Genomic DNA, 12,201 nt, shown 5'->3' with positions numbered 1-12,201 from the left:
TCATTTACAAAATAGAATATTCTTCTTAGTATACTTTCAACATGTTCTTGCCAATGGAACATTTTCACATTACTGATGTCATTTTAGCCATCCCTGCAGCTCCTGCTCCATCAAAACACCATTTTTTTGTGTCTTACATCGAGTCTTGTTGCTATGTGTTCTGTTATTCAACCATTGGAGCTTCTCCCTTGTTTTCTCCATGCTCCATTGTCCACCGAGTCCATCCCTCTCCTTGTTGGCACCAAGGCCTTACTAGAAATGATTGTGCGCAAGGTAATGACAGTAGCATATGCAACATTGACTCGGCCAGCTATGATCCACAGGGAACATGGAGATGGTAAAAGTTTGGTGGGAATGAATAATAGCTGAAACTTAAAGATCTATCAGGTTTGGCCTCCTTGGGGAAAGAAATGTTGTAATGTGGGTTTGGCCATTGTGAGGAAGCATGAGTTTAAGTGAGTGGGGATCATTAAGTCGAACTATTAGAAAGAAAAATATACTGGTGGTGTTCATAGTACAATCAACTGCTAATATAACATAGGATGACACTTGAATTTGCTGAAAATGAAAGAGATAGGTTCCATGGACAGAGATGAAAGGAGAAGAAGGGGAGATTATGGGTGATGGAAAGGTATTTTGGAATCATTCTTCTTTTTGTGGGATATATCTGACCAACATAGAATATGATGGTTAAAACTTCAAAGGGGGAAGAATGGATACACTCTTCTCTTAGGAGGGCAGTCCATCTCCATATATGCATACATGAAAGTCAGTTGTATTATTGTATATTTATATGCTTTCCGTTATGCATGTGTGCATATGAATCCTCTATTAATGGATGTGGGTGTGAGTAAATGGGAGGATGGATGTGTGTGTGTACATGTACTTGTGTGCATGCATGTTCTTGTGGTACAAATAAGAGAACTCAAACTTCTTTGATGAGGACATATATGTAGATAAACATAATTGATATTACAGAAAATTTATTATCGAATTGAAGGAATATACTCGAACTTTTTGGTCCAGGAAGTTTGATTGTACTGTTAAGAAAATTAAAGATGTTTATGTGATGATAGTTTGTCATAAATCATGACAGGTTAGTGTAAGAAAAAAATTATTCATTGTTTAGCTGTTGAACTTTTTCACAAGTGACATCACGTACAATTTAATATTTCCATGTTGCATTATCTAACTGTAAATATCATGTTTTAGGTCATCCTCCTATTGTAGCATTATAATATGCTTTATCTCATTTTATATTTTCATGGACGAAGACAATTGAGTTGAGAACTTGCTATTCATCTTAGGTGTCAATCTTTATCCTGCAAAATTATGAGCCTCCTCTCGCCGCATGTGTCACCAATGAACTATTGGCATCATTTTCTAATGAGACTACAATAGTACTTCCATTTGTGATGAAAGCACTGAAGATCAACAGGGAAGAAATGAATGGACAATCGGTTGATCAGGAAGTGACACTCTATGCTGCCAAAATAGGTGGAATATCTGAACTTACCAAGGCCATGATTAGTGGAGCTATCAGTGCACCTCCATCCTTGCAAATTCATTGTGAACTGTTGGCTTGTTTGCTGCTGATGGCACGAATTTTAAGTTTGCCAACAGTTCTTATTGCAGCAGGTGGTCAACGTTCTAATAGAAAGTCTAGCAATCCTGAGCTTGAGGTACATGAAAATGCTCCAATTTTATGTTTTGGTGATTTCTTCTTACTTTGGATTTTCTTTGCTATTTACATCTCCAGATATAAACTACTTGTTTATGAGTACCACATGCTGCATAATCAAATGGTTTCTGCTGCCTAACTAGGATAAAACTTTAAATGAAGGGGAGTTGAGATAATCATATTATTTTACCAGTTCTTAAAGGAAAAACATGAACTAAAGTCCAACTAGATTATGAAGACAAGAAGATTCCTACTATGAAGACGTAAACATTTCAGAAATTTGCTGTCAAACTATGCAACTATAAAATATATCAGTGACAAGTGCAAATGCCCCCTTTTGGAAATTAAGCTTGATGCAGCCATGTGATCCACTGATGGTTTTTCATGGATGTCTACAGATGAAATGAATCCTTTATGATTTTTTTTCCTTGTTTAAAATGAAGCAAATTCCAATGTATTATAAAATGTTTAGATGTTAGTTAGCAATCTTCCTTCCAGTACATAATATGGTTTGAGAAGTACTGTAACTTGGAGTTTCCTCCTCGATGTGTTTCTCGGACAATAGTTCATCCATACATAACATGTTCTACCTCTGTGCACCATGTGAATGCTTTTCCATGTTAAATCTTGAATATCAACAAATGGCCTTAATTGTTACGTAATTGGAAAATTTTGGTTTTTAATTCATATGAACGCTCATCAATTCCCATCTATGGAGATATGGTGTGAATCATGTTGTGTTCCATTGATGTCATGTCATCCCAGGAGAGCTCCATCAGGAAAAATAAACAAAAGAAAGATAACACTAGTAACAAACAAATGAACATGCTAAATTAGTGGCCCCACAAGTTGACCAAGCTTGTTAACAGGAGCAATCAATGAATCACATCCAGGTGGGCAACTTTGATCATATTTTATGACTAGTGAATACTAAGACATACATTTAATATTCATTTACTTAGATGCTACCATGTGATTAGTGATATTATCTATCAGCAGATTAACTGTAGAGTGTAATTAATTAACTCATGATTAATTGTGTTCAACCCTTTCAGCAGGGTCTTTGAATTTCAGATTTTTTCTGAAACTTATTTTGGGCTTCCCACTAGTATGTCTTATTAATTGACCAATAGGAAAATTTTGAACTTTTGGATTGCATTGCATATTTCATCAGAGAAGTTAGAAAGAAAAGAGAAAAAATTCTAATAAAATCTTTTGCCATTAGACCTAGAAGTACTGTCTCCATTTATTTGGATCGGGCTTAGAGGTTTCTAACTTTGTTGTTTATGTTTTCTATAAGTTGCAGCAGTCAGAAAATTTCTCCTGGCAATTAAGCCAGGCAAGAATTACTTTGTTGCTATGCAGACATCTAATAGTTCATTCTGAATCTGTATACATACTTTTTGCAACTGCCTTTGGATCTAACTACTTGCTTTGTGCTTCTCAAAGCATGCTTTCACCTTTTCCAAATTCCTCCTATTTGTCAATTTCAGGCACTGTATGAACTGGGGCAGTTAGTAGCAAGCAATCTTGGTCTTTGCTTCTCCAAAGACAAAATTCAACAAAAGCACCCCACGAAGTCAACTAGTGTTCAAGAACCATGGCGTGCGTTATATGGATGAGCTTTTTCGGCAATCTATTTACATGTTAAAAATGATAATTTCATGGCATTTTGTTGGCAAAACATCTTCTGATTCATGTTATATGTATACGATTCGCCAGTTCTTATGTGTTAAGAGAGTGAATCACCCTACCGATAACGGGTGCTGTTCTCTCTCTTAGGCAATTTTGTTCATTCTCCCCAAACGCATTTATCATGTGGATATATATCCAATTTCTAAGATAATATTCTTGTTGGTTATAGGGCTCTTAACACCTTGATAATGGCAGTTAGACAGCACCATGATTGTATTTACTACAATTCAGGTGTGGTTGTGAAATCTGAAAGGTAACACTTCTAATCATGGATTCATAACGGTCGATGGATATTTATCCATCTACGTGGATTAATTACTGCATCGTTTGTTATATGGAACGATGATCTTTAACATCACCAGCTTTGACACACTGATTAATTTCATGGATTCAACTCGAGTCTAACCTAACTCGATCCATTTTAAAATCCAGTAGCGTATGACACCGCTGAATAAATGGAACCCATCCATCGAAAATTTGAAGTGCACGGTCTGCTATAACTTCCCTTTCCAAACGAAGCGAAGGGGACGAGAGTGGCGGTGAGACGATCTCGGATCTCAAATCTCAAATGGGAGGCCTCCTTCCCCGTCAAGCCATCCTCCAATGCTCCGCCCCTCGCTTCACTGCTCGAACCATCTCTACCTTAAGCTGCCCGCCTACGGAGCGTCGGCTGGTTCGATAAGATCAAGGTCGTCTTCATCGGCAAGCCCTCGTCGGACCTCCAAAACCTCCTCCTCTATCATTGGTGAGAAGCAGAAGAAATTCGTCTATTTCCAACCGTCTTTTGGTTTTTAGTTTTGATTAAGTGATTGCCAAATGGTTTCATTGCTGGGATTTTGCTTTGGTGCTCTGTTGATTGTGCCGATCAGATGGAGAAGGCAAGGACGCTGGGATCGTTCAAGAGGTTCGAGGTGGGCCGGTGCGGCGAGGCTACCATCTCCGGCGCGTTCAAACAGCATTCTGCGATCCTCCGTTACGTCGGGGTCGTCGATCCCTTTGCTGAGGTTTGATTTGATTTATACGCTTATGGTTGGAGTCTTTATGTTTATTTATCTGAAAGAGGATAGTTTCACACCCGAAGATCATATTTTAGTTGTACAAATAAGTGTTATGTGTTTGCACAAAGTAGTAATAGGTTAAGTGCATATAATAGTAGAACCATAAAACTAAAACAACGAATGCTTGAAGATCCAAGTCAACATGAAGGATTTCCAACCATTGATGTCTTACTTGAAAAGAATAAAAAAATTAAAATTAGAAAACAAAAACTTAAGTTAGCAATTAGAGGAACAATAAGATTTAGAAAAAGAGTATTCTGACACAAAGAAATATGACAAGTAAGATGAATATTATGTTAATCATACGGAAATTCATAAAGGAATTCAGAATGAAAAAAATTGTAAAGGAAGTTCAAAATTATATTCGGAAATAACACAAATAAAAAATATGAAAGCAATCTTGGAATATCAACATGAGCATTACTACTTTCTATGTTATCCAGCAACAGCATTTCTACCGGTATCATTACTATTCTGGGAAGAAATAATATCTCCAAATCATCACAGAGAATATTACTAGAATCACAACGTTAACCGAGAATATGAAAGCATAATTATAGCTGAAACCTTTGGGATTAGAAAAATTAAAAAATAATTTTTTAAAAAAATGGTACATTGAAAATGGGACAAACTCAGAAATGGTAAAAGATTATCATATTTTCTTTAACGAGGACTAGAGGAAGAACTAAGCATCTATAGATACATTCCAAAAATCGAGAGAATATTCATTATAAACTTAAAACAGTTATACTGTCTATCAGCATAAGAACAATCTTGTTAAGCAGAATGAACCAAGAATGAACAAATGGTCCTTGGATATTCTTAATTTTTAATTCATTCCTCGGACAACTTTCCATTCACTTTTGTACAATTAGATCTCATTGAAGCCAACCGAGGAATCAATCAGGAAGTACAAGGCACATTATATTGTGGATGACAGAGTTCAGTATGGAATGATGCTTGTAGCTGAGGGCCCATAGTATGAACTATGAAGTTTATTTCGACAATTTGAGACTGTATTCACTTGTGTTGTTGCTTGGGTTTCTTGATGTTTACTAATTTCTTGCAGTACATGAATGATGGTTTCCTATGGAAACTCTTGTCTTCAATCTCCAGTTCAGCTCCTCTGACTGTACCATCACGAACCATACAGCATATGGTTCCGCAAGTAATTTTATTGTTTTGCATCTCAATTCATTAAAATTTGGTACTGAATAATCTGAAGAGCATTGATCGTAGTACTCCACAATGCACACACACGCTAGAGCATGAACGAACAATGAGAGAAAAGGGGAAAAGAACTTAAAAGTAGGTTAATCTTTTCAGCTTGGTGACATCAATCTGTATTCTCTGTTTTCTTGTATGGAAGCATGAAGGTGCTGTGGAATGACTTGAAACAGAAAGAAGCTTGCAGATCGAATCCATTCGGGAAGGTTGCAAACCTGGTAAGTTGTAACAAAAGTATCTCCCCTTTAAGTTACAAAAAAGGCTGAGGTTTTGTTTACTGCATTAGGAATTTCAGGTTGGATAACCCAATAATAATGTTAAAGGCAAAGTTGCTATTTCAGGGTTGAACTGGTGCAAGTGCGAGGTTAGTCGAAATTACAAGTGAATGCTTCAATTGTAGGTTTCGGAAGTTCAAAATCATGTGAACTTGTATTTATCATGAAGCAAAAGTAAAGGTGGATAATTAGTTCAAATTTACGTGGAAATAACAAGGCTTCTTTGGACTTTTATATGCTAACTCATTGGTGCCCTGATCACATAATGTAGTTAGATTTCAACTCTGGTGGGGCATGATACCCCTCTTCTTTTTGCCTTCATCATGGTAATCTCTCTCCTTCAATTACATGGTAAGACTTGAGCATGATAAAACACTGCTAAGGTGTGTAATTATACACATTTCATCTGTGTAAACGGACTGAGGAAGACTTTTGGGATCTCATTTTCTTGTGCTTGATGTGTGAGTCTCACGGTCATTTCACCCAGAAAAGATAAAAAGGAAAGCTCTCGCCTTCCTTCTAATCTTCTGGTTCCGAGTATGGCTGCTTTCCGTGGTGGGGGTGTACTCATCATGCTATCTGCCGGTCCTGCCACTACCAACGAACGGTAAGGGCTTCTCTATCTGACATAGATTTCTGAACTTGATTGAATTGAATGGTAGGACTGAGAAAAAAAATCGAGAATTGATTCATTACCTAGTTCGATTCATTTATAGGATTAGTTATATTAATAGAAAGGACCGATCAGTTCTAGTAACGCTCGTGAATTTGGTCGAATTAATGTGATTTTGTATTATAGTTAAGATTATCTAAATATCTTTCACTTTATTTTTTAATTATATGTTATGTAGGAATTTAAGTTAATTTTGAATTAAGATTAAGGTGAGAAAGCTTCCCTTCTTTGGTAATTGTCCTCCGTTCTTTTCGTTACTCATCTCCTTCCGCCTTATTCTCTCTCCACACCTCCTTAATGTTTTTACCTTGACCACCTCTCTTTTTAATCATTCAATCTTCTCTATTCTTCTATCTTTGGTTACAATTTAGCTATGGACCCCACCAAGTGATCCCCACAAAATAGCCTTATCACCACAAAAGATCTATGGTCTACTGCAGGTCTGATGCGGCGTCCTTATGCTTATAATGTGACCGAAATCTCCATTCTGCAAACGCCCTTTCTTGGAGGCACTCGCGAAGTCCTTTGTGTGACAATGCACCATGCAACCTGCTACAATCGGGTGCATCGAAGAAAGTGTTGATCTTTGTCAAAATTGCGATCGGAATATGGTCATGGTGGTTCGTCATCAGCTTCAGGACACAAAAGGCAGACGATAAATTGCTATTCAGGTTGTCCGTCAGTAGCAGAGCAGACATTTTGAGCATGTGATCCTTTATTTACAAGTTACCTCCTACAAGAGAGTCCAGTTTCGAACAGGGATTGGGCTTGATCAATGTAAATAAGAACAGTGTCAGCAGTTGTTTGGAACCTCCGGAGAATGGTTGTACCATCGACATTTGAGGGTGCAGGCAAGATAGATGAACTGGAAGCTGTTGATGATCACAGTTCCTGGATAAGATAGATCATCTTCAACTACCATCTGGGCTGGGCTTCGAAGACCTATTTAGTCCATTCATGAAACTCCAAATATTTAATTTAATTGTTTTTCCTGAACACGTTCAAGTTCGTGATATCTTTGCTTTCGTAATGAGTGGGTCCCAGGTGGGACCGGTGCTGCTCGTGTGGGTGGGTGACCGAGTAACGCACGAACGAGTAGGACAAGCATCGTCTCGAACTGGAATGTTCTGCTCCCTGAGACAGGACAACACACCCGAAGCCGGCACGTGATACGCCACGGTCGCGGTCGCTCCACGTCACGCGCTCCACCGACCGCGCGCGATGTGAGGTGGCCCCTCCATGTGATGATAACGTGGCGATGATTGACCAACTTTCTCTGCGCGTAGGTCCAACGCGTCTCATCGACTCGACGCCAGCATGTAACGTGCAGGAGTGTCATTGTGAGAGCCGTCTCTAATCGTAACTCTTTGAACGAGGTATGCACTACAAGATCACTGGATACCATCGAGTGGTCCAAACCTCAATCAATTAAGCTGCTGCTGCTGCTGCCTTTCTTCCTACTTTGGGATCTTCGTATCTGTTTTTTCTTTCTTTGTATTCTTGGTGACTGTTGGGTTTTACACGTACAGGAGAAAAGGAGTGCTCAACTCAAGATATGGGGAAGATTTGTGCCGTAAAGTAGTTTTATACTTCAAATGCTGACCCAGTCATGCAACTTGTGAGATGCATTTATGCAAACAAGTAGCAGTAAGAAGATTGTTTATTAGGAGTGGTGGAGTTAAAGACACTGTGTGAAATGTCTAGGTTCTATGAGCCTTCCCCATGAAAAGACAAGCTTGATTAGATAGATGGCTTGCAGGAAAGTGACCGATGCTAATATCAACATGTACATCTAAACTGGAAAGGAAGTAGGATGTTGATCTACCACAATTCCAGTAGGAGTCTCAATGAAACGACGATAAGATCTGCACGGGGCCTCTGTCAGCGACATGATGGGGTGTCTCATGCCCCATCTCCGTCGTGCTAGAACAAGCTCAACCCATGAAAGTGTGTTTAACAGTCTCTCTGTCCAGGACAACACAGCTGGTTAACGTCATACAAATTAGCCCATGTTTTGGATGATGTGCACGTGGCAAGAGCCTGTTGTGTTCATCGGTTGTCCGTCCTTTTGTGTCAACTCTCAGAACATTCATATGAGCCACACGTTCTCCAACAGTGGAGGAGGTGAAGTAGCGAACCTTCTCGTCGTCCGACTGAACCCACGGGGAAGTCGAGAAAGGAGAGTAGCGATGACCGAGACGTGTATGTGTCGCGCAGTCACGGGGCATTACTGGGTCTAACCTTTTGCATGAAGCCACGTAGAAAGCATGCAATTGTGTGGGAGCCATGAATACGAAAACTATCATTATAGCTCTGACATGATACAGCATGGTGGGGCTTCATAAGTTGACATGTGCCATCGAAGGAGCACCATGGACCGCAAATATTGGACTAATCCTGTGCCTTGTTGGCAATGCTTGATAAGCTCAGAAATAAATGCAACACAAGAATAAATAAATAAATTGTGGTGGTTTGCATGAAATTATGTCTTGGCATCTCCTCCATCATCTGCATGATTAAGATGAGGAATCAATGATACATGTGAGCACAAATAGAGACTGAATATATGGTGTTCATTTCTATATATTAACTCTGTCATGATTGAGTGCTTTGGGTGTACGTCATTTGGAAGAAGACAGAAGCCAAATGACATGAAAAAGTTTAGTAAACTGAAAATAAACCTAACAATTTTCTTTTCAATGTCAATTAGCATTAAAATTTTCCAACTAACATATTATTCTTCCAAAATGTTTGGCTATACCAAAATAATTTTAGATGTCAAACTTCTAATATTTGCATTAATAATTCCTTAAATAAAGGAGAAAATTTGTGAATCCCTTTTTTTCTATTTAAAAAATATCTGTACTGATTTAGTGAATTAGATCCTACATCGGACGGTGGAAAAATCTCATATCATGTTTCCTGTATATACTGTGGAGCACAACGTACGCTTCTTGATGACCACAGTAGCATTGCATGTCTTAGGTATAATACTATTAAGTAGATCACTTTCGTACTAACTCGATGGAACCCATAACTTCACCTGCCTCTTCATTGGATAATGAAGCTGGATTTTTCTCCCTCTGGGAACATTGGTATGGTGATGAGTAAGTTAAGTGGTACGCGCGTGGAAAGGAAAGAAGGCAAAGAAAGCGTGTAAACCAAACCGAAGTGAGCTTGACAAGTGACGCATCGCCAGGCAGCAAAGTTCCAGAGGCGGAAGCGGGCCGAGAAAGCCGAGAGCCGTGAGGCTACTGCTCCCGGATCTATAAATAAAGCCACCGCTCTATCGCTCCTCAGCTGCCCTCTTATCTCCCCCTGTTTGTTCGGAAGAGGAGTTCATCCGAAGAATAGAGAACCGTGCCATTAAAGTGTATGTGCTTTGGGTTTACTTTTTATCATCTTGTTCATGGTAGTCAGCCAATATGGCGTTTTGGAGCACAGAGATAGGATCTTTTTTGTTTGGGAAGCTTGTTTCTTGTATAAAAGTTCGATCTTTGTTGGGTGTGCGGTATCGGTTGATCTAGTTCCCTTTCTGGTTTAATCGAGTTCTTTTGGCCTTCTCCTAGATGGAAAACCTAGATGTCTCTTTTTGTTATCTCTGTAATCGTTCTCGATCCATTTATAAGCCGATCCTTTCGCCCCCTCGTATTCCTTCGGGGTTATATAAGGCTTGTGGCGCGAATACTTTGATTTTGCCCAAATAAAAGCTCTTTTTTCTTTTATTTTCTTCCGATCTCATTCTATCTTCTATATTTGTCTGACTGTTTCACGGCAGAAGCGAAATCTTTTTGCCTTCATTTTTTATTTGAAGGCGATCTGGAGTAGTTCGAGCTAAAAAAAATAGATTAGATTGCAAACTGTTCGTTCCTTTTCTTTAGCCTTCAGCATACGAGAATTACCAAATACCGATGCATCAGATCGCTGAGTGGTTCGCTAGAGCAAGTATATGAGATTTTGAATGGTTCCGAATCTTTTCTTGATCGTTCTCTCAATAGATTATCACTCAAAATCTCAGCTTTTCTCATGAAATCCAACTTTTGTCGCAGATCGAAGCCAATCGGATCCCAACCGTCTTCTTTGATCCCAAATCTGCTAGAGGACGAGTCCTCCGAGCTGCTAATCCGGCGTCCATGGGGCTGTCGAGCCTGCCGACCCCATCCGAGAGCGTGCTCACCCTCGTTCTCGTCAACACCGCTATCACCGTTGCCATCCTCAAGGAGCTCCTCCGCTCCGTACTCCACCTCCTCCGCCTCCGCGTGCCGCCGTCTCCTCCTCCGCCGGCCGAGGGGGGGCCCGAGTCCAGCATCACCGACCGATTCCGCAGCCGGTCCAGGCCGATCACGTTCGGCTCGGCCCTGGGGCGGAGGCGTGCGCAGGCCGATCGGCTCGTGGACTGCCGTGTCTGTCTCGCCCGGTTCGAGCCGGAGTCCGTGGTGAACCGGCTCCCCTGCGGACACCTCTTCCACAGAGCCTGCCTGGAGACGTGGCTCGACTACCACCACGCCACGTGTCCTCTATGTCGCACCCACGTCCTCGAGGGCGAGGACGCCGCCGTCTCGCCCTCCTCCGTCATTGCTTCCTCTTGGACATGGTTTTAGGCGGGCGGAGAGTCGCGTGAAAGAAAGGCATGGGTGGGTGGTGTGTGTTGTTGCTTCCCTCCGCTTGATGATGGTGGCGTTTGGTGTGGTGACATTTCTTTTTTCTCCTTTTTCGTCCTTGTAAATATTAAAATAGTTGTGTGTACAGCCACGATGTAATCTAATTTATTCTTACCAATCACTGTCTCTTACTTTTGGAGGCCAAAACTTTCTCTTTTTTTTAGATTTTAATTTCTGTATTGGAAAAAAAATATCAAATTTGCATTGGATTTCCATCCTTTTGGAAAGCTAAGCGCCAAGTTTGATGTACTAAAAAGATCTATTTACATGGTTTACATTCTTTGTCATGGTTATATGTATTAAAATAGAAAAATAATTTTTATATTATGATTGAAATCAAATACTTATATTTTAACGATGTGTATATTTTGATATCAGATTTTTATTTGATCTGCAAGGATTTTTAATCCAAGACCACTATCAATCTATAAAGAAGAACTAGTTCTGTTTGAGAGCAGAGCGAGATTTTCTCCGATCAATGTTATCTCCTAAGGAATCTTCTTTATACGTTAGTGCATACAGTTTTCTGTATACTTCATATAATGAACCTTTCTCTATCTATTTGTCAACTGACAAGGAAGAAAGGAAGAATGCAAAACAAAAATCACTCACCCTTAGTTTTAGTTGACAATGAACCATTTCTCTGGTTCGTGTTCCCTGCATCACCGATCAAATCCAATTTAGGCAGGATATATTTCTTCTGTGATATTGTTGGTTGAAGCTAGGGAATACAGAGGTTCGATATGTTGGAAATATTATACGATATTAAAGAAGAGAGGTAATTATATATTACTCCTATAATTTGTTATGATTAGTAGTCTAATCCTTATACTTTAAAAAATAATATTGAGATTTTTATATTTATGAAAGTGAAATATTTAACTCTAATTCTTCACGTTGTTAGTTTCGTCGACGGAGTGTTATCACATGA

At 39.5% G+C, this 12,201-nt stretch overlaps 2 protein-coding genes across 2 annotated transcripts in view; both read left to right on the top strand.

Moving 5' to 3' along the window:
- Window positions 1–3,542, top strand: part of LOC135619994 (uncharacterized) — a 4,818-nt gene extending 1,276 nt beyond the window's left edge. Inside the window, exons 3-4 of the mRNA XM_065122543.1 lie at window positions 1,308–1,682; window positions 3,175–3,542. Of these exons, the coding sequence (XP_064978615.1) occupies window positions 1,308–1,682; window positions 3,175–3,303 (504 nt within the window). The 3' untranslated portion in view covers window positions 3,304–3,542. The remainder of the gene's footprint in view (window positions 1–1,307; window positions 1,683–3,174) is intronic.
- Window positions 3,543–9,826: 6,284 nt separating this feature from the next.
- LOC135619989 (probable E3 ubiquitin-protein ligase XERICO) lies at window positions 9,827–11,388 on the top strand. The gene is made up of 2 exons (XM_065122533.1): window positions 9,827–9,982; window positions 10,659–11,388. Exon 2 carries the CDS (start codon window positions 10,743–10,745, stop codon window positions 11,208–11,210), a length of 468 nt encoding a protein of 155 aa, XP_064978605.1. The 5' UTR covers window positions 9,827–9,982; window positions 10,659–10,742; the 3' UTR covers window positions 11,211–11,388.
- The last annotated feature ends 813 nt before the right edge of the window (window positions 11,389–12,201 follow it).

The sequence above is a fragment of the Musa acuminata genome, chromosome BXJ1-3 (assembly GCF_036884655.1).
Source record: "Musa acuminata AAA Group cultivar baxijiao chromosome BXJ1-3, Cavendish_Baxijiao_AAA, whole genome shotgun sequence".
Taxonomy (NCBI): domain Eukaryota; kingdom Viridiplantae; phylum Streptophyta; class Magnoliopsida; order Zingiberales; family Musaceae; genus Musa; species Musa acuminata.
This window is presented reverse-complemented; position numbering and strand designations above follow the sequence as displayed.